The 23654-nt window shown below is 27.7% G+C and overlaps 1 protein-coding gene across 1 annotated transcript in view; it reads right to left on the bottom strand.

The window, feature by feature from the left end:
* Positions 1-23654, bottom strand: part of LOC135931720 (tubulin-specific chaperone B-like) — a 56650-nt gene that overhangs the window by 1324 nt on the left and 31672 nt on the right. The window contains exons 4-5 of the mRNA XM_065468992.1: positions 16308-16472; positions 232-304 (exon numbers count right to left, since the gene is read on the bottom strand). Of these exons, the coding sequence (XP_065325064.1) occupies positions 232-304; positions 16308-16472 (238 nt within the window). The remainder of the gene's footprint in view (positions 1-231; positions 305-16307; positions 16473-23654) is intronic.

Raw genomic sequence — 23654 nt, 5'->3', positions numbered from 1 at the left:
AATTTACAAATATTTAAAGATATTAGATAACCCTTTCTCCGATTTTAACAAAGCTTACGATCTATTGAACATGATATATGTTGCGAAACCTAATGAGGGGCAGGTGACTACTTTAAAATAACAAGAGAAAAAGAATATTTTTTAAATTCTTTGCTGGGGAGGTAAGATTGATCTAGAGAAAATAATGGTGGACAAAAATCTCAAAATTATTATTAGACTAAAAATGCATACCTGCCATCATTTTTCCCTAAAGGCTTGTCGTATTTAACACCGATCCATATGCCAGGTTTGAAATGAGTTTCTCCTATATATTATATAAAATAATGATATTAAAATAATAAAATAGAATAGAAAGCTTCCACCGAATTCTAGCTTGTAAACAGATTGAACGAGGTAAAAAAAAGTGAAGCTGTCTTATAAGACGAGCACTTTAGCTCAGAGATGTGTAAGGATATCGTATGGCTATGGCCTTCAATCACAATAAAGATTTATGTTGAAACATTTATATGATAAATATTAATATTAGAGAGTCTTCCATATAGAATGGGAATGGTAATTAACTAATAAATTTAAGAAAATGTTAGAATTGTATTTTTAAAAATATTGACCAGAGTAAATTTATAATTTTTTAAGAAATTTTCATTTAAAAAATTTTTAAAATTATAAATATATACTACTATATTATAAAATTTATTAAAACAAAATTTAAATATCTTATATTTTGATTGAGACATATGAAAAATAAAAAGTAAAGATTTTCTCTGGTGGAGTTATTTTATTATTATTTTTCACCAGCTGACTCATTTCATAAATTATTTTTTCATTTATAATGATTTTTGCAAATTCTGAAACTAAATATATAATTATTTAAGATGTAATATCATTTTATTTGAGGTGATTATGACAATATAATTTATATTATATATGATAGTGATCATGATACACAATCTGAATTAGATAAAAAAGAAATGTTAGTTGAAGACAATAAACTTAATATTATTTAGGTAAATATAAAATTTATAGTATATTTCTCTTTAAAATTAGCTAAAAAAATAAGTTTACCAAATGGAAAAAGGATCTTCCTAATCAAAGAATAAGTACTCATCAACAAAATTTAGTTATTCATCTGCCAGGAGTAAAAGAATAAGGGAAATAAGCTGACACTCCAGAAAAATGTTTTGACTTGTTCATAACACAAAAATGATTGAAGAGATTATTTATCATACCAATGAAAAAATTAAAATTATTTATAAAAACTATACTGACCAATATTAAAGTTCTACTAAAGAATTTGTTGTAACACAATTCAAGACATTATTGGGAAATCTTTATTTAGCTAGAATTTTTAAATCTAACCATCAAAATAAAAAAAACAAAATATTTTTTTTCAAATATGTAAAATAAATTTATATGTAATAAATGTTTTGCATGACAAATTTAATATATTTCAATGTTCTATATATATTTTTAAAATTTATATGTAATAAATGTTTTGCATGACAAATTTAATATATTTCAATGTTCTATATATATTTTTATGTTTGAATGAATTAGTAATTTTTTTTTATATTGAAGAATAAATATCCATATTATGAATTATCATGATAGATAAGTTAATTTTTAAATTTAATATTTGAAATCTAAAAAAAGTAAGTTTTTTAGAAAATTTTGGCACAAATTACAATTATCCTCATCATCTTTAATCTAAGCTTAAAAAATAATAAACAAATATTTTATCAAGTTTAAGGTTTAATTCTATCTTATATCCAAATATTAAATAAAAATTAATAATATAACTGGAGATATATACATTTGAAATTGGGGTGTATTAAACCCCACCCGAATACTAACGTCATTTTTTTCACCAGAGTATTGAAGGGTTAACAAAAACAATTCATAAAAATTAATATTGTTAATGATTTAATCGCGTTTTTGACAATTTTACATATATATATTTATTTATCCTTTTTTCGACTTTATTATTCAGATTTTATCAACAATCGCATCACCCCTTCCCTTAGATACCTCTATCTAGGGGACCTGGCGCGTTTCTCCTTCATTTAATACTTCGGGTGACTCCTCTTGTAATAACATTCGTTCCCCACTGATAGTTATCCCTTGACTTGTATAATATCTCATAAGATCGTCTTCTCCACATGATAAACACTGTCTGGGTCGAGGCCGATCATATGGATGACTTCTCGTCCTTCGCTCTACTCTTTTCTAGGTATTTCCTATCATCTCGTTTATCATTTCTCCATACAATCTCGTCGCATCTCAGCCAGTTCCGTGATATCATCGAACCATCTATCGTCCTTATTTCATTTCGCACGATATAATTACCCACTCTTGTATATGTGGCCATTAAAAATGAAATTACAATGCATATCATTTTATCCCTTCCTTCTTTTCTCCCTCCTAACTATTTATAATCAAAATTTCATCTCCTTTTGCTTTCATCCCAAAATTTCATTTTACATACTTTCTATCCTCGGTCGCATTTGCATGTCTAGGTCATGTACCTAACTGTCCTTTACTTTCTATTTCCACTTTCTTTTTTTCTATACTCTTTCTTACTACACCCTTCCCCCATTTAATAGGCCCATCAAAAACAATACCCACATAAGACTTCCTACTAGAAATTTCTCAATATCTATTTGTTCTCTCATTATTACTTTTTCTTTTAGAAAATCTAATTCCGATCTTGTTTTTCTTCCTAAAAATATTTCAGCTGTAGATATTCCTTTCGCCGTCTCCGTATTGTTGTATGCTAACAACTATAACCACCATTTTTCTTCTCCATAATTTTCCTTTTTTAACCAACTTTTCACTATCGCTACCATACGCTCAGCGTGTCCATTGCTCCTTGGGTAATAGTAGTGAAAATACATGTTTAATCTTCCACTTATCACGAAATTTATCAAATGCTTTAACTTTAAAAGCGGAACCTCCATCTGGTACTAAAGTCTTCATTAATCCATATTTGCCCACAAAATTCTTTATTTTATCTAAAGCTACTCTTGTTGATAAACCTGCAACATAATGACAAACTATCCACTTTGAACCCATATCTACCATGATAAAATATCTTTTCTTCTCATATTCTAAAAAAATCTACGTGTACTCTTTCACATGGAATGTCTGTAACTGGCCATTTATCTTCCTTTTTCTTGGTACATTAGCCAACATGTTACATGCATTACAACTTTTAGTCACTTCTTCTATCTCGTTATTCATCTTAGGCCACCAAACATATTCTCATGCCTATTTTTCATTCTTTCTATGCCTTGATGTCTGTCCGGCACGCAGCTAAAATATCTTTTCTTAATACCATCGGAAACTAAACGATATCCTCTCATTAGACAATTGTCTATAACGTAGGAATATGTTTAATTTCGCGGATAATTGTAAGTTTTGTATTAGGATTAATTATAGGAAGATTCACATCGTATATAAGGATTGAGAATAGAGAAGTAGAAAAGATTAAAAATATGATAAGAAACAAAGATAAGACGAGACAAATAAATCATTATAGACCAAATGTTTATTAATCTTGTGGTCAACAAGGACACATATCACGGCAGTGGGAGTTAACAAGGCAGCTGAAGTGCGCAAATGTGGGCGCAATGGCCATGTAGATGTGAATTGTAGAGGGTTTTTTAAAGGTCATTCACAAGAGAGATGTAATAAATGACTAGATGTGATTAAAGATAATGTTATAAAAAAGATATTTAATAGTTCGTCTGATTTTTTTGATTATAATTTAGGTATAAATGAAACAGTATAATTGATTTAAAATATGTAAATAAAGATGAGAATTATGAAAAGATCAGTGGAAGAGAAATTGAAAAAGAAGCGTGTAGAATTGAATTAGAAAAGATGATAAAGAGAAGTAAATGCCCGAGGATTAAGTTATGAATTGGTGAAAGGGAAACATGCTTTTTATAAGATACAGGAGCCGAGAATAGTTTTAAGATTTTAATAGTCTTCCAAAAGAAAGATTCACAGCAAGAAGAATAATTGCTCGACAATTAGACGGTAGTATGGTTAAAATTTAGATTTATAAGTAATTGAATTGTTAGATCTAAATAAGGAGATAACGATATGGATTACGACATTATAAATAGAGCCTATCTTAGGTTGGAATGAAATTAAGAATATAGATCCTGATTATAATTGGTGGTCTTTATTTGTAAATATCCGTGAAAACAATAGTGTAACGAGAGATATAATAGAAGAGAGTATAATGATAAGGCTGAGTTACCTAGTTTAGGAGTTAAACAGGATGTAGTTCTCGATAAATTGAACACCCGAATTTATTAGATATAGAAGTAACATAGAAGAGAATAAGGAATCAAGAAATATAAGGACAATAGAGGTAGATTCAGTCGAAGTCAAACAACAAGGAATTAAGAATATGGTAGAACTTGATGTTGTTGAGGATAATTTCAGCAAGGAAATAAAGAAGATATTGAATAGGTACAAGGAGGTCTTTAAAGAGGAACTAGGTACGCTAAAACATTTTGAAGTAGATATATGATTAGAGGAAAATTACCGGCCTAAATTTTGTGGCATAAGATTCCCGTTTTCATAGAGGAGATAAATAAAGAACTAGACAAATGGCTGAAAGGGTATAATAAGATCAATCACCTTTAGTCCCCATAAGAAAATCAGACAATAGCTTGAGATTGTGCATAGATTATAGAATATCGTTGAATCCATGAGTTATTTCAATAAATTACCCTTTACCAAGAATAGTTCAGTTATTGGCTAATCTAAAAGGCGCAACAATTTTTTCGAAAATAGATTTTTCCAATGTCTACTTACAAATTAAGGTAAGTAAAGAAGCAAGTAAAATATTAACGATTTCGACGCATAGAGGTTTGTCTGCATTCTGCCGATTTTGGGTTGAAAGTATCCTGCTATGTTAAAAGGATTAAGTGCTATCATGTATTATTTAGATTATGTTTTGTAATCAGGTAAAACAAAAGAGAATAATACAAGATTAATCAAAGTATTTAGATATAATTTTAGAAAATGGACTGAGAGCTAATATGAAAAAAAGTGTTTTTGGAGTAAAGGAAGTAACATACTTAGGACAATGTAATAAAGGGAGATAAAATTTATACCATTTCAAAAATATAGATAAGATTATGAGCATGAAAGCACCGAGTAATAAGGCGGAATTACAAGTTTTTAGGAGCTACAAATTATTATCATCGGTTTATACCAAATTTTGGGGAGATAGCGTCACCGTTGTACAAGTTGTTAAAGAAAAATATAAGATTTGAATGGGAAAAAGAACAAGATGCAAGTTTTGAAATGCTTAAATAAGAAAGGTAAATAAACCGATTTTGAATTGTTTAAACGAGAATTTAGATATTATATTAGCAGTGGATGCATCTAAGGAGCTTTATTACAAACGACAGATAATGTTGAAACATATTTTATTCATATCTAGACGGTTTAGTAGCGCGGAGAAATTATTCAACAATTCAAAAGGAAGCTTTAGCAGTTAAGTTTGGATTAACCAAATGCAAAGAGTTAGTTTATTTTATTTATTAAAAAAGGAAAATAAAGAATTAATGATGTTACCTAGGCTACAAAAATGGTTGTTATTGGTGGGTAGTTTCGATTTTGAAATAAGGTTCAGAGAAGGTAAACTAAATTGTTTACCAGATATTTTGTCAAGATTGTGTGTAAAGGAAAGAGAAGAGCCCAGAATTTGTAGTTTAGAATAATTTGTCGCAGAAGATGAAGTAAATAATGTTATTATAAGATCTTTGAAGGTAGATACTAGAGAAAAACTGATAACTTTTGAACTTGTAGATAAGGTATTCAAACAAGATAAAGAATTAATGAGAATTAAAGCATGTTTGAAAGGAGGCATAGAATGGACAAGTGAAGACAAATCGTTCAAAAAGGTTAAGAGTGAATTAAACATGGGAGACAATTGTCTAATGAGAGGACGTTTTGTTATTCCGAAGGTATTAAGAAAAGATATTTTAGCATCAGTGCATACTGGACATTTTTATAGTCAAAAACAATCGGTATCTTTACAGGGTTTTCCATTCAAAAAAGGAAAAGTCCCAATCAAAAAAGGAAAAGTTTCATTTATAAAAGGAAAAGGTCCGATCAAAAAAGGTAAAAGGTCAATCATAAAAGGAAAAGGTTCAATCAAAAAAGGAAATGGTCCAAACAAAAAAGGAAAATTCCCAAAAAGAAAGGAAAAAGTCCGTTCAAAAAATGAAAAATGTCAAACAAAAAAGGAAAAGGTTCAATCAAAAAAGGAAAAGTGTCAAACAAAAGAGGATAAGGTCCAATCAAAAAAGGTAAAATGTCAATCGAAAAAGGAAAATTCCCAAATGGAAAGGAAAAGTGTCAATCAAAAAAGGAAAATTCCCATTCAAAAAAGAAAAATAGTAATTTTTTTAATTTTTCTTAAATTTTTATTTATTTTTGTCATTCCTTCTTATTTTATTTCTAACTTTTTGTGATATCTTTACTTTATTTGTGTCTTTTCTCAATTTATTTTTCTTACTATATCTTTTCTCAATTTTTTTTCAATTTATAAATTTAGGTCGATTTTTTTTAACAATTCTTTACGTTTTTTTTTCATCATACATATCTCGTAATTTTTAAAGGGATCATAACTATCCGGGATCTTCACGAAATTTAAAGGGATCCCTTTAAAATTTCAATTTTTTAAAGGATAAAAAACTATACGGTATTATCACGTTCACGTTTGAACCATGATATAGAAGAATCTTATTTTAAAAAACGTTTTCCGGGCGTTTCGTTTTTAAATTTTATTGTTATTCATTAATTTTCAATGTTGTTTTTTTTGGCCAGATCTATTCAACTGAAGGTCAATCTCTTCCTCATAATGGCGGGTCTAGGTCTTGGGGGGTCAGAAATATTTTTATTAACACAAAATATTGATATGGGTATCAAATAAATGTTAATTTTAATATGGTTTGACTGAAAGTCTTCATTCTTGGTCTGGATGGGCATGACTTGGTTGGGGGGGGGGGGGGGGTGGGGGGTAAAAAAATAAATTTTTTTGATATGGGTCTCAAATAGAAGCTAATTTTAATATCGTTTAACTGAAAGTTTTCATTCTTGGTCTGGATGGGCATGACTTGATCTGGGGGGGGGGGGGTTAGTAAAAAATAAATTTTTTTGATATGGGTATCAAATAAATGTTAATTTTAATATGGTTTGACTGAAAGTCTTCATTCTTGGTCTGGATGGGCATGACTTGGTTGGGGGGGGGGTGGGGGGGGGGGGTAAAAAAATAAATTTTTTTGATATGGGTCTCAAATAGAAGCTAATTTTAATATCGTTTAACTGAAAGTTTTCATTCTTGGTCTGGATGGGCATGACTTGATCTGGGGGGGGGGGGGGTTAGTAAAAAATAATTTTTTTTGATATGGGTATCAAATAAAAGCTAATTTTAATATCGTTTGACTGATATTTTTCATTCTTGGTCTGGATGGGCATGACTTGGTCGGGGGGTGGGTGAGTAAAAAATAATTTTTTTTGATATGGGTATCAAATAAAAGCTAATTTTAATATCGTTTGACTGAAAGTCTTCATTCTTGGTCTGGGGGGGGGGGTAAAATAAGAGCTAATTTTATAATCGTTTGACTAAAAGTTTTCATTCTTGGTCTTGATGGGTATGACTTGGTCTGGGGGGTGGGGGTGGGGGGTGTGTAAAAAATTTATTTTTTGATATGTGTATCAAATAAAAGGTAATAAAATTATTTTTTTATCGTGATAATAATAATCACTCATAGAGGGCGGGTCTAAACTTGGGAGGTCAGGAATATTTTTATCACCACAAAATATCGATATGGGTATCAAATAAAAGCTAATTTAAATATCTTTAGATTGAAATTATTCATTTTTTTGTCTTGATAGTTATGATGTCAGGCCCTCAACATATTAACAAAATGTCTAGTTGTATAGAATTTACAGAAATAAAAGAGAATGACAATAAAAGAATTTTTTAAATCTTTTTTCGGTTCCAATCCTGAACTTGAAAGAGGCCATTCCACGTCAAATCGATCACGTCGGCCGACCTCTTTTAAAATTATTAAAAATTTCTGGAATTATTTAGATAGTTTAGAAAATGAGAAAGCCGTTTATTTTAGCTCGCTAGCTCACCTGGTTCCCGAGATATAGGGGCTCAAAGGTGCAAAAAAGAGACACTTTGGAATCTATAAAATTTTTAAAATACTTATATCTCAAAAACTGTTTACAGTAAAATAATATATAATATATCAAATTGTAGGCAAAATAAATCTCTAAAGAGCTATCAAAAAACAATATAATTTGGCGCCAATTTGAGCCGTTAACTTACGGTTTATCTATCTTGCTTTACATGTGTTTTTAAGCAAAAGAGGGAGTTTGTTTCCAAATTTTTTTATTGCTTTTTATTTAGACACTTTTGCTAAATATATATACGATATCAAAACCTTGGCGACGCTATCGACTCCCAAAATTGATGAAATAAATAGATGGCGCTTTATGAAATTACGGATTATGGTTAAGATTTTGCTGCTAACTTATCAATAACCGAATATTTTCACTTTTTATACTAAAAAATTTTGAATTTCTATTAAATATACTAATTAAACAGAAGAGCGGAGTGGGCAAATTCCCATTAGACACTTAATAATGTAACAAATTTCCAATATAAATATCTTTCATATAATTTTTTTAATTTTTAAGGTATCTAGAATTTCATAGAATTTTTCATCATTTGATGAAGATAATGGTATAATTTTAGTCGTTAAAACTTATTTTATTCTAAATATTTTTTTCTTCGAATATTTATTTTCATATAAGCTTTTTCTATTAATGAGAGGTTCCTCATTTGATTGTAGAGATATATTAATGTTATCAATAGCCTCTTGATTAATTATATGAGGGGGAGAATCAATATCTACATTGTCATTTGAAGTATAAGGAATGTTTGCTAATTTTTGTCGGCATGAAGAGCATATTAATAATCTAAATTGAATGGTAAATTTTTTTGGGTCATCCAGGGTAGAATCTTTCTTAGATTCTCGCGATAATAAGCATGTCTCTGTAGATTAAATGTGGTACGTCCATCTGTGATATAGAATAAAATTTTAATTGATCTGCATCTAGAATATATGATTTTGCACTCTCCAAATCCAGAATGTTATTGGTAGACAGACGATAAAATAATAAGCTTACAGATGGGTTTAATTATTTAAAATTAATCGAACGGACAAGTTAATAATATTACGCAGAAAGAGAGATCGTTTTAAACAGTTTATTTTGTAAAATATAATAGATAATATGCCTAATAAATTATTCGTTTTTACTGCAGCTGATATACATTATCGAGCTAATAGCTAAGTATCTAAAAAATGTAAAACTATTTAGAGAGGGGGGGGGCAGAACTGGATAATTTTATCACATTTCTTATAAACGTATCAATATTTTCATTTTCCTTAAGATTAATATTTTTCAACCATTAGCGCCATCTACTTTTATTTTCAATTTTTGGTAAAAATGTATATTTCGGAAAAGTCGATAGCGTCGCCAAGGTTTTGACATCGTATATATATTTAGCAAAGGTGTCTAAATAAAAAGCAATAAAAAATTGTCGAAAACAAACTCCCTTTTTTGCTTAACACAGGTAAAGCAAAATAGGTAAACCGGAAGTTAACGGCTCAAATTGGCGCCAATTATTTTTGTTTTTAGATAACACTTTCGAGATTTTTTTTTACCTACAATATGATATATTATACATTTTTTTACTGTAAATAGTTCTTGAGATATAAGCATTTTTAAAATTTTACAGATTCCAAAGTGGCTCTTTTTTGCACTTTTGAACCTTTATATCTCGGGAACCTGCTAGCGAGCTAAAATAAATGGCTTTCTAATTTATATACCTATCTAAATATTTCCAGAAATTTTTAACAATTTTAAAAGGGGTCGGCCGAAAATGTGCTTTTTTTATCAATTTAACATGGAATGGCCAATATTAATTTGCATTGTTCTATATTTAGCGCGTTATTCCATAGTTATTTTTTTAGTATCGATAGCTTTAGCGTGCAACATTTTTTTAAAACGAGCTAATTACTAAATAAATAGCAAAAATTATTATAATAATTTTATAATTAATTCTTAAAATCATAATCTTTTTATTTTATAAATTTACATTTACATATATTTTTCAAAAAAAATAATTTTTAAATGTCGACAAAAGACATTGATAATGAAAATAATTCTGGTACAGATAAAATAAAAAGATTATGATTTTAGAATTAATTATAAAATTATTATAATAATTTTTGCTATTTATTTAGTAACGAGCTCTTTTTAAAAAAATGTAGCACGCTAAAGCTATCGATACTAAAAAAAATAGCTATGGAATAACGCGCTAAATATAGAACGCTGCAAATTATATATTTCAAATTCAGGATTGGAACCGAAAAAAGATTTAAAAAATTGTTTTATCTTCATTCTCTTTTATTTCTGTAAATTCTATACAACTAGACATTTTGTTAATATGTTGAGGGCCTGACATCATACCCATCAAAACAAAAAATGAATAATTTCAATCTAAAGATATTTAAATTAGCTTTTATTTGATACCCATATCGATATTTTGTGGTGATAAAAATATTCCTGACCTCCCAAGATCTAGACCCGCACTCTAAGTGATTATTATTATTACAATAAAAAATTATTTTTTACACCCCCCCCCCTCCCCACAGACCAAGTCATACCAATCCAGATTAAGAATGAAGACTCTCAGTCAAACGATATTAAAATTAGCTTTTATTTGATACCCATATAAAAAAAATTTATTGTGCTTAGAGAAAATCTTAATAATAAAAAATACTCACTTGGTAAACTCACTCCCACCCCCAGACTAAGTCATACTCATCACGGCCAAGAATGAATCTGTCAAACGATATTAAGATTAGCTTTTATTTGACCCATATCAAAAAAATTTATTTACTCCCCCCCCCCCCAGACCAAGTCATGCCCATCCAGATCAAGAATGAAGACTTTCAGTCAAACGATATTAAAATTAGCTTTTATTTGATACCCATATCAAAAAAATTTATTTTTGACTCCCCCCTCCATTACCCCCCCCCCCCCACCCCTCAGACCAAGTGGCCATCAAACGAAACGCGCGGAAAACGCTTTTTAAAATAAGATTCTTCTGATAATGCCGTATAGTTCTTTATCCTTTAAAAAATTGAAATTTTAAAGGGATCCCTTTAAATTTCGTGGAGATTCCGGATAGTTATGATCCCTTTAAAAATTACGAGATATGTATGATGAAAAAAAACGTAAAGAATTGTTAAAAAAATCGACCTAAATTTATAAATTATTTTTAAAAATACAAAAGAATTATGAAAAATGAGAAGAAAAAAATTGAGAAAAGATATAGTAAAAAAAAAATTGAGAAAAGACACAAATAAAGTAAAGAAATCACAAAAAGTTAGAAATAAAATAAGAAGGAATGACAAAAATAAATAAAAATTTATAATTTTTTTTAAAAAATTACGATTTTTCTTTTTTGAATGGGAATTTTCCTTTTTTGATTGACATTTTTCCTTTTTTGATTGGAGCTTATCCTCTTTTGTTTGACACTTTTTCTTTTTTGATTGAACCTTTTCCTTTTTTGGTTGAACCTTTTCCTTTTATGATTGACCCTTTTCCTTTTATGATTGACCCTTTTCCTTTTATGATTGAAACTTTTCCTTTTTTGATTGGGACTTTTCCTTTTTTGAATGTGAAACCCTGTATTTTTAATTCTGTTCTATATATAGTGTTTTATAATTATGTAATTTAACATCTAATATTATGCAATTATATTGACATCCATAATTTAATAATTAATGTAGGAAAGTTATAATAATATAATATTCAAATAATGAAACCTTTAAAATATATAACGTAACCTTTAAAATATATAAGATATTAAAATATAACAGACATCAAGCCATAGTAAGAATGAAAATTAAGGCACGAGAATATGTTTGGTAGCCCAAGATGAATAGCGAGATAGAAGTAGTGGCTAAAAGTTGTGATACATGTAACACGTGGACTAATGTACCAAGAAAAAGGAAGATAAATGGCCAGTTACAGACATTCCATGTGAGAGTACACGTAGATTTTTTTAGAATATGAGAAGAAAAGATATTTAATCATGGTAGATGTGGGTTCAAAGTGGATAGATTGTCATCATGTTGCAAGTTTATCAACAAGAGTAGCTTTAGATAAGATAAAAGATTATTGGGCAAATATGGATTAATGAAGACTTTAGTACCAGATGGAGGTCCCGCTTTTAAAGGTAAAGCATTTGATAAATTATGTGATAGTGGAAGATAAAACATGTATTTTTACCACCATATTACCAAGGAGCAATGGACAAGCTGAGCGTATGGTAGCGATAGTGAAAAGATGGTTAAAAAAAGGAAAAATATAGAGAAGGAAAATGGTGGCTATCGTTGTTGTTAGCATACAACAATACGGAGACGGCAAAAGGAATATCTCCAGCTGAAATATTTTTAGGAAGAAAAACAAGATCGGAATTAGATTTTCTAAAAGATAAAGTAATAATGAGAGAACAAATAGATATAGAGAAATTTCCAGTAGGAAGTCTAGTGTGGGTATTGTTTTTTAATGGGCCTATTAAATGGGAGAAGGGTGGAGTATAGAAAAAAAGAAAGTGGAAATAGAAAGTAAAGGACAGTTAGGTACATGACCTAGACATGCAAAACAAATGCGACCGAGGATAGAAAGTATTTAAAATGAAATTTTGGGATGAAAGCAAAAGGAGATGAAAGAGATTTTGATTATAAATAGTTAGGAGGGAGACAAGAAGAAAGGGATAAAATGATATGCATTGTAATTTCATTTTTAGATGACCACATATACAAGAGTGGGTAATTACATCGTGGGAATTGAAATAAGGACGATAGATGGATCGATGATATTACGAAACTGGCTGAGATTGTATGGAGAAATGATAAACGAGATGATAGGAAATACCTCGAAAAGAGTAGAGCGAAGGACGAGAAGTCATCCATATGATCGGCCTCGACCCAAACAGTGTTAGACATGTGGAGGAGACGATCTTATGAGATATTTTACAAGTCAAGGGATAACTATCAGTGGGGAACGAATGATATTACAAGAGGAGACACCCGGAGTATTAAATGAAGGAGAAACGCGTCAGGTCCCCTAGATAGAGGTATCAAAGGGAATGGGTGTTGCGATTGTTGATAAAATCTGAAAAATAAAGTCGAAAAAAATATATATTTATATGTAAAATTGTAAAAGACGCGATTAAATCATTAACAATATTAATTTGAATGATGGAGAATTGTTTTTGTTAAAATGTATTTAAAGAAGAAAAAAAGGATTATAAAAGTTTTTTTTAGATTTTAAATGTGAAAAAATTTACGTATTTGTTTTTTTTGTAATTTTATAGCATAAATAAAGTTAATTGTATTAAATTTGTAATTATGATTGTCGTATAACAGTTAATCCGGCATTACAATATTTACACTTAAAACAACCTGAAAACGAAAGTTTTTATATAGAAAATAAAAAAATAAAAAATGTCATTAGGGAAGTTCGCAAATTTTTTTAAAGCTTTAAACAAATTTATGTCTTTTTCCTTCATAAAAAATCAATATGGTCAAAACCAAGTCTAAAAATATATTTAAAGTCTAGACCGAATAACTCTATTAAAAATTTTCCATGGGCTAACCAGCGTCGACCTATTATCTAAATAACAATCATTTATTATAAGATATCAATTCATTTTATATGAAAATGATAAAATTTAGTAATTCCAATCTTTTTTACAATGTAAAAATAAAATTATTACCAAATAATTTCAAATATTTACTAATCGACCTAATAATGAATATTTTATTATTCTCCAAATAATCATTTTTATTATTTATTCACTTGATTTGAATCGAATAAAATAAAATCCATTACGAATGCTTACCCTGAAGGGGTTCATATAAGACTGGTAAGAGAAAGAATAAAATGAGTTATCTAGTCTCGCTGTATGCAGTTTGACCTAATTAAACCAAAAAATTTTAATTGAAAAATACAAGATAAATTTTTATAAATTTAAATATCTCTAATTCTTTGTTCGAAATATCTTTTTAAAAAAAGGAAATTTAAAAAAACCTTTTAAATCATTTTAAGGATTTTATTTAAAAGTCCGAGCCGACTTGTATAGCTCTAATCTATTTGATCTTTATAAATCTTCTTAGGTTACTATTGGGCCAAATATCATGTATTATTGGGAAATTTGAAGGCAGCTTAAATTAATTATAAAGATAAAATATAATTTACTCGTTTGATGCCTAATTGTTGTGAAGATATAGAGAAACAAAAAAAGCAGGCGTTTTGTCTACATTAAAAAAAAGAATCTTCAATAGTAGATACCTGTCAACATTGTTCTAGCAACAACATAGGCGTAGCCAGGATTTTCATAAGGGGGGGGGGGAATTAAAAAATTACTGGGGACTTCGCCCCCAGCTTTTGGACGGGCTTTCGGCACGCTTTCCCCCGGCCTTCGGCCGGGTTACTTTAGTCTATATATAGTCATAAATTATTTTTACAAATTTTAATAAAAAAAATAAGCCTGGAACAAATATGAAATATATTTTTATTAGTTTATATAAAATAAAAATATAATAAATTACTTGTATTGTATATACCTTAATATAAGAGCATGGTAATCATTTATTCCAAACAATTATAAGAAATTTATTTATAAAAAGTAAGTAGTATATAATTTTACTCTATTATATAGAATTAGTTATAAAATACTAGGTAAAATTCCATTTTTACAGACATATTTGACAGTTAGAGAATATATTACAGTTAATAATTTAACAAATTTTACTAATCAATGCTCTTGTTTATAGCAACAATTTGCATTCAATTATTTAACACCATCTATTTTATTTAAGTAAAAATGATATTTAAATTTAATCTTCATATTATTCATCCCACAATGTCTTAAGATATTTTCTGATGTCCTTATCAATATTTTATAGTTTTCTGTAAAATATATAATTCGCTATATTGGTAAAAATTACTTGATTGTCATTTGATAATTAGATATACTGTAAATCTACGACATATAATATTCCACTGTTTGTATTGTGCTTTAATATTTTTTTAATTAATGATTTAATTTTATCAATAGTTTTATAATTATATTTTACTTTTATTAAGATAAATAAATTAAAATTACTCACTTTATAAAAAAATTATATTTGATATATTATATTATTTAGTAATTTTATGGATCTATTATTAATAATTATAATACATTTCACTTCTGTCTTAAGATTTATCTTTGGCTTGTATTCCATTTATTAAAAAACATTTTTGGTTCATTTTATATATTTATAAATTTATTTTCCCAAAAATCTATAAATTATGATGAATAGTTTTATAAAAAAAATATCAACTTTTACATTCTTTCTTTCAAATTTTTATTTAAGATATATGCATACATATTTGAGGGTCAGGGAGTGGGGGAGGACTAAGGGGGATATTTTTTATTAGCTAAAAATGATATTTACAAAAAGTGATAAATTTCTGAAGGAGGGGGATTTCCCCTTGTCCCCCCTTCCCTGGCTACGCCTATGAGCAACAATATAATATGCCCAAAACTAAAGTTGTCCGATATATCGAATCGTTTTCGGCTAGGTACCGATAATCATTATTGGTGAGAAAAATTGGATTGGCTCGATATCATTTAAAATCCAACCCAATTTATATATATAATAAAATAAATGGCAATACTATACTTTATCCATGGCATACTCATTTTTTATATAAAAAAAGAACACGTTTTAAAAATCTATTTTCTATTTAATATTTTTGTACATGATATTTCAAATAAAAATATTTTGAATCGATTTTTACATAATTTAAAATAAAATATTTAACACCATCCTAATTATGGGTTAATTCTAAATTAGTTCAATTATAAATTGTTTGCAGTAAGATTAAAATAAATATCATCTTAAAAAATTTTTTAAAAATTGTTTATCTCTAAGCTTTACCTTCTATAACTAAAGAAATAAGCATTTTAGGATAAAAAAAAACGCTTTAGAATACTTATTTTGCAGGAAAGGATAGTAAAGGAATAATCTCTCTATTATTCCATGTTTTACGATAAATTAATATCCGATATTTAGGGTTAAATTTTTAAATAAATCATTATCTCAACTCGATAGATAAATCTAAAAAATATAATTAACCTGTGAACATAACAGTACCAATTTTTACTGGTTGTCCCTTTATAAAAACTTTACATCTATCACCAATATTGATTTTTGCAGCATTTGTATCGCCGGATCCTTTATTGAGATGAGAAGAATCATTTTGAGAAGTTTTATGTTGCATTAAAAAATTTCTCACCGTATCTAAATTCAATATAATAATTTATGAATCTAACAACAGAATATAACATGGCTTCACAATTATATCATATCTTACTACTAGTTATTAAAAAATTATGCACTGAGCTCGGCTCGATATAGCAGGTTAAAATTATTTAATAATTTTCGGAGTTTCACCCTGGTTGTTTACCAGAGTTGTTAAAGTATTAGATATAAAAATGTAGTATCTGTATCTGTATCAAGATAGATTTTTTAGAAAGGTATCTGTATCTAGATATTTTTTTAGAGGTATCTGTATTTGTTTTTAGATACTTTTTAAGATACATTTTATATACCCCTTTTTTTATTATAAATAAAAATATTTGACTGTAAAATTTATTTTATTTCATATGAGCTTATGAAATAAATAAATATATTATATATTAATATTTATTAATACTATAATAAAGAATTATATATACATAAAATATTAAAACTTATATATAAAAAATATATATAAATATTCATTAATTTAAATATTATGTCCTAGTTTATCAATAAACCATACAAATTTTAATATTACAATATGGAAATGGTAAATTTTATTTTATAACTAAATTTTTAAGTTTATATATTTATTTAGATCTATATCGATGAAGAAGAGGAAGCAACAAGTTCTATTGCTTTACCATGGCCAAATTGAGCATATTTTAAAATAATATCTCAAAACAAAGAAAACAATTAATTCTCTGATGGTAAAAGGTTTCCCGTGTCTACCTAAAAATACAAAAATATCCGTCAGTATGACTTCAACGTGCAATATCGTGAAGCACATAAGGGTATAGATATTATATATTTAAAATTCTAATTAAAATTTTAAGAGAAAATATCCAACCTTGTTAACAAAAATAAAAAAGGGGAAGGAAAATAAATTACTAAAGAAAATATTGGCAAGGCTCATCCTCCAATAATATTTTTGCTAAAAGACCTTTGACTTAAACTCAAGGCACTTTAGATGATTTAATTATTGCTTTTATTATAGATGGCATGCAGCCATTATAAAAGAAAACAATTGATACAAAGATTAGCTGGTGAATTATCAAAGTCATCAACTGACTGCAAGCAAATAACCTGCCAAAAAAAAAAATAATTTAATTTCAGATTTTTTTCAGTACCCTACAGCAGATATAATTTCTAAATCAACAAATTTTAAATAACTTTTTCAAAAATAAATGTAGAGATTTTAGCATTTTTAAAGAACTGATATAAAATTGTTATTTATTAAATATAACACTACAATTCCTTCAAGCGCCCCTGTGGAAAGACTATTTAGTGTTGCTAAAAATGTCTTCACAGATAAACGAGGATGCCTAAATGATCAAAATTTTGAAAATATTTTATTACTGAAATCTAATAATTATTTAATCATATATTTTCATATATTATATTAAAATTATAATTTTAGTTATATTCTGATAAATGTTATATCGCGTCAATAAATTTTTAGCTCATTTCATGAATTTTTACAATATAATATTAATTTAGGTTTATGCAAACCTATAAGAGCATAAAAAAATGTATCTATATACAGATACATTTAAAAATTGTATCTGTATCTTGATAACTTTTTAGACGCTGTATCTGTATCTAGATAACTTTTGAGACTATGTATCTGTATCTGTATCTAGATCCAGTTAAAAAGTATCTTTTAACAACTCTGTTGTTTACGAATAACTGATTTTTTAACTTTTAAAATTATCATTTTTCTGAGGGTATACTGTCTAGCATTTCAATTATTTATCTTTTTAATTAATCAGTGTTTCCTTGGGTATTCCTTCTTTACAGAGAATCTTTTATAGAGAATGCAAATATAGAGAAACTTTTATAGAGAAAACAATTATAGAGAATGCCGTTTATAGAGAAACTTTTAAAAAGAAAACAATTATAAAGAATGTCGTTTATAGAGAATGATTTTATAGAGAATATTTTACAGAGAATTGTTTTACAGATAATTATTTTATAGAGAATATTTTACAGATAATTGTTTTAGAGAGAATTATTTTATAGAGAAGGATTTTATAGAGAATTATTTTATAGAGAAGGATTTTATAGAGAATAATTTTATATTGAAGAATTTTATAGAGAATGATTTTATAGAAAATGAATTAAGTATTATTTTAGAAATAAATTTTCTCAAAAAAACAAGCCAGATGCCGTCATATAAATTCTCGGAACTCTTGAATAAAAAAAGGGAAAAAATATTTAAAAAAATATTATTCACGCTGATGAATAATTATGATAATATTTTTGAGTTTCCTGTTGTTATTTTTTTTAAAATACGCCGAACTATTAGAAGTAGTAATGCTAAAATTATGAAAATGTTACCTTCTTTATCAGTTTATATTAGTGCTTTGCCTTAACTAGTAGAGTAGCCATTAAAAAAAAAACTATAGCAACAAAGCCAGCCTTACGCCAATTGTTTTAGAAAATTTTGTCAATATTTAGTTGCTTTGTGCATTATTTTAATCTGCTTGGCCGGCCCCGATTTTTTTAAAATATATTATATATTTTTAATTGCCTAGATAATAATGGTGATTTAAAATATTTGGTTTTAAAATATATGGCCCGGCCCGGGTTTAAAAAAAAGAAGCTTTTTAAGACCCGGCCCGTGTATTTTAAAAAAAATTAAAATAAGGCCCGGGTTTAAGGTCGGGCCTGTAGGTCTCTGATTTATAGTGCGCTTTTATAATTTCCCTAATAAATCTGATTTTACCAATTCCGAAGAAAATCTACCCTGGGAATTTCATACGATTGCGCCAAAATTTTTTTGTATTTATAAATTTATAATGAAAATCTATATAATTTAATAAAAATTATGGAGGCGATAGTTTGATGGGTATTTTGATCTATTTTTTGCATTTTAAATCATAAATTGAGCACATTTTATTAAATTTTAAATCTAATTTTGCCGAAAATGCATTATAATATGTGTAGAATACCCACCCTATAAATTTCAGAAGATTTTATATTGAACCTCTGAAGAAATTTTAATTTACATTAATCTGAAATTTATAAGTAGTGTTAGTAGCCTAAAAATCAGCTAAATATAATTTGGCTTAACCGAAAAATCGCCTAAAACTAATTAGACAAAATGTAGGGACAGGCTAATCGCCCGTCAGCGTTACGCAACACTAAGCCTAGCCTTTATTAAAATTATTTTATATATTTATTGTGTAACGATATATGATGGGCGATTAACCGAGCTCCTTAGCCGATGCCTAATTTTTGAATAATTAGTTTTCGCCTATTTTTATGCTAAGCCTAACTATGCTTAGACAATTTTTTAACCTAAAAACTTGGCTAACCGTTTTGAAATTGCCTAAAATTTACCGACTGCGCAACAATAAGGGTAGGTATTCTACACTTATTCAGGTGCATTTTTGGCAAAATCAGATTTTTAAATTTAATAAAACGCACTCAATTAATGATTTTAAATGCAAATAATAAAAAAAAATAAAACAATACCCATCAAACTATCGCATTACCAAAATTAAGTTTAGTTAAAGGATCACTGTCTAATATTCACATGATAGGCAGGGAAGACCAGGGTGTGGTTGGATCAATTTCTGTCAAAATCGTCATAGGTCCGAAAATAATTGTATCTGAATTTAGAAAATATAAAATGATAGTTCAAACCCTTACCTAAAATTTATACATTGACAAAATTTAAAATAATACACTTTTTTCTCTAAATTGATTTTAGAAAATTTCTTATTACAAGCCTAAACTCCTTAGCAGTGTAGAGAAAGATGAATCAAAAAGTTTAAAATGTTTTTTTATAGGTTTTTTGCACTTGTTTAACATTCCGAAGATCAGACTTTTAATAAAAAGAAATTTTTTATTTACATATTGGGATTATATTTATTGATACCAATTTGTTTAAATATGGTTGGTTCACAGACAAACTTGTATTTCATCATATGATTATAAGAAGCTTTGTATCATGATATACACTGATTTCCATCGCATTGTAATGTCTTTCTTTAGAAAATATCGAAGCTTGACATTTGCAGCAGATTGCACAATATTTTATTAACTCTTTTACACTTAGAAGATATTTCAAATACCTAATTATCAAAAGATTTTGCATCATATATTATAATACTACCCCCTTCTTCCCCCACTCCCCTCATTTCCTATACCACATCAAAATTAGAACAAAGGAATTCCAAATATAAACTACCCATTCTAATTTCAATGCCAATCTTGAGTTATAACCCTTTCCCTGTGGTAAATGGTATTGTTTAACATTGTTTGAATGGTTAAGCGTCTTTTTATTATTGGTAGTCGGTCTATAGATCTGGTTATAAGCAAGTATAATAATCATTAATATTTAAATTTCTTCGTATCATTAGAGCTAATTATTTATTCGAACTTTTCTGTTGGGAGGGGGGGGGGTGGGTGTTTCTTAATAAAAAAATTTTCATGATTAAAGCAATATTTTTATTTTCCAGCATAACATTTTTCATTATCTACGCTTCCTGAGACAGATATCTTACTTTTCTAATATAGACAGATATCTTACTTTTCTTATATATTTTTTATAGGGCCTTGCTTTCTACTGTAAAAAGTGGAATCATAAATGATAAGTTCGCTTCAGCTTGTTTAATTAATTTTAATATCCGTCAATGCTTGCCTTTAAAACTTTTATTTTAAATCTTTCTAAACCTCTTTTAGTCTTGAAGAATACACATTTAAAAAAATATAAAGGCATAGAAAATGTAAAAAAGAGATATTTTCCACCTTTTGATTTTTTAGGGTTGTATCTACTCCTTGAAGTACAACTCACAATGTAAATATTTTATTCCATTAAATTTTCTCATCTTCAGCGATGATAGTAACGTCCAATCACTATTATCGCCACGCTAATAAAATTTATGACATTCATCAGATTAATAAAATATAGCAACTGAACTGAAATATACTATAATTTGTGTTAAAAATAGCTAAGTTATTTTTAATAATATATGAGGCATGTTTAATTCATTCAATTTTAGCTCTACTTATATTTATTATATTTCTATATCCATTTTTATACAATTTTGTCTTTGATCACATAATTAGAAAAAAGACTCGTCAGGAAGCAAGAACTTAGCAAGAATCAATTAAGGAAATAAATAATCTATTTTTTCCCCAATTCCTGAGTCACAATAGTGGCAATTTCATCATCAGAGATTACACGAATTAAGTACTGAGATGGATAGAAATTCAATTCGACAATCTACCTATGATGCTGAATATTGTTTCATGTCTTGTTGTGATAAACTTTGACCTTGTCTTTTTGATTAAACAATAAGAGAACTTTATACAAATTTATTATCAAAAAATTCTTATCAAGTCCATACTAAATCACTCACTAATTAAAGCATGCTTTGTCAAAGAATAATATAAATCCGAGGTCTAATTTATGTTTGGCTCAATGTTTTAAATAAAACTTTTTTCTAGTGCCTTGCAAATTTTATTTATTTCGGCCAAAGCTCCATCCAAAATCTTTATTTTTAGGAGCCTAGCCATAATTTTAAATTTTAGGCCTGAGCCTGTCCTGTCCCAAATTTAATTGAAAAATATAACTAAACGCATATTTAAACAATCAATTAATATAAAAATTTAATTCCTTTACCCTAATCTTTAGAAATCTATTTTATTGCTTAAAATCTTTTTTATATTTTTTGAGTCAAAAAAATCAAAAGTCTTAACTATATTTTTTAAAAAAAATAGACCCAAGCCCGACTTTAACTTAATTTCCAGGTTCAACTAAGTCTGTCTAAAGGCCGATAAATATAAAATTGTAGTTTTCACCAAACTCCATTCCCGTCGCAACTGATGTAATTCATTTAAGATAATGCATTCGCGACAATGAATTCGCGATAATACATTTGCGATAATACATTCGCGATAATGCATTCGCGATAATGCATTCACTATAATATTTTCGCTGTATTATACTTGCTATAATGCATTCGCGGCAATGCGTTCGCTATAATGTAATATCTTTATAGAAACCTTCAATTGACGGTTTTGGTTTTTTAGGTAGGATAAAATTATGGTGCTTCTATTAAATCAAAAATATTGGTTTCTCTATAAATATGTGGAACCCCAAATAGAGGTCGGCGCTTTTCGACACTCAATATATTAAAGCTATCGTATACATCTAAATGTGTATCATTAGAGATTAATGAATTCTTAGTTATCTATATTAAAAAGATTTATGAATAAAATTTGTATAATAAAATAGAAAGAAAATTATATTTAGAAACGTGTTCCGAAATGCAAAACGAACGGGAATGTGACATATTTTTTACCCAAACAACTGGTTAAAACCTTTTCCTAATTAAATAGAATCAAGATTCTCGTCCGTCATATTATATCCATAAAGGTAAAGTTAAGAACCCTTCTATAGGCTAATTTAGGTAGCTGACATATAAATGCATTATATAAATTTTTTTAAAATGGTTGGTTCAGTTTAGATTCTCTTTAATAAAGGTTAATACATATTTAACAAATCGTTTCAGGTTTGGTTTGGCTGAGTTAATAATCAAGCTAAACCTTGATATGAACCAAAAAGATTTTACAAAAAAACCATTGTTGAAACAAATAAAGTAATCGAAAAAATACAACAAATAAACTGAATTGTATTGTTAAAATGTTAATTTTGATATATTTTTCAAATCCCGCATAAATTTTTTGAACTCTATAATTGTCCCATATATAATATTTCTCTATAAAATTAAGATCTAGAAAATAATTCTCTACAATGTAATTCTCTACAAAATAATTCTCTATAAAAGTAATTCTCTTTAAAATAATTCTCTATAAACAACATTCTCTATAAAATCATTCTCTTTGAAGTCATTCTCTATTAAGGACGTTCTCTATAAAATAATTCTCTTTAAAATCATTCTCTATAATCGGCATTCTCTATAATCGGCATTCTCTATAAACGGCATTCTCTATAAATTAATTCTCTATAAAAATTATTCTCTATATAAAACATTCTCTATAAAACAATTCTCTATAAATGCATTCTCTATAATTGTTTTCTCTATAAATGTTTCTCTATAAAATACATTCTCTATAATGGTTTCCCAATAAAGACGTGGAACCGTTTCCTTGCAATAAAAATGCGTCAATTTATTTTAACATCTTCTCAGTTGAAATTTTAATTAA

This window comes from Gordionus sp. m RMFG-2023, chromosome 1 (assembly GCF_954871325.1).
Source record: "Gordionus sp. m RMFG-2023 chromosome 1, tfGorSpeb1-WG-v2, whole genome shotgun sequence".
NCBI lineage: Eukaryota > Metazoa > Nematomorpha > Gordioida > Chordodea > Parachordodidae > Gordionus > Gordionus sp. m RMFG-2023.
Note: the sequence above shows the minus strand (reverse complement) of the source record. Positions and strands in the feature narration are given on the sequence as shown.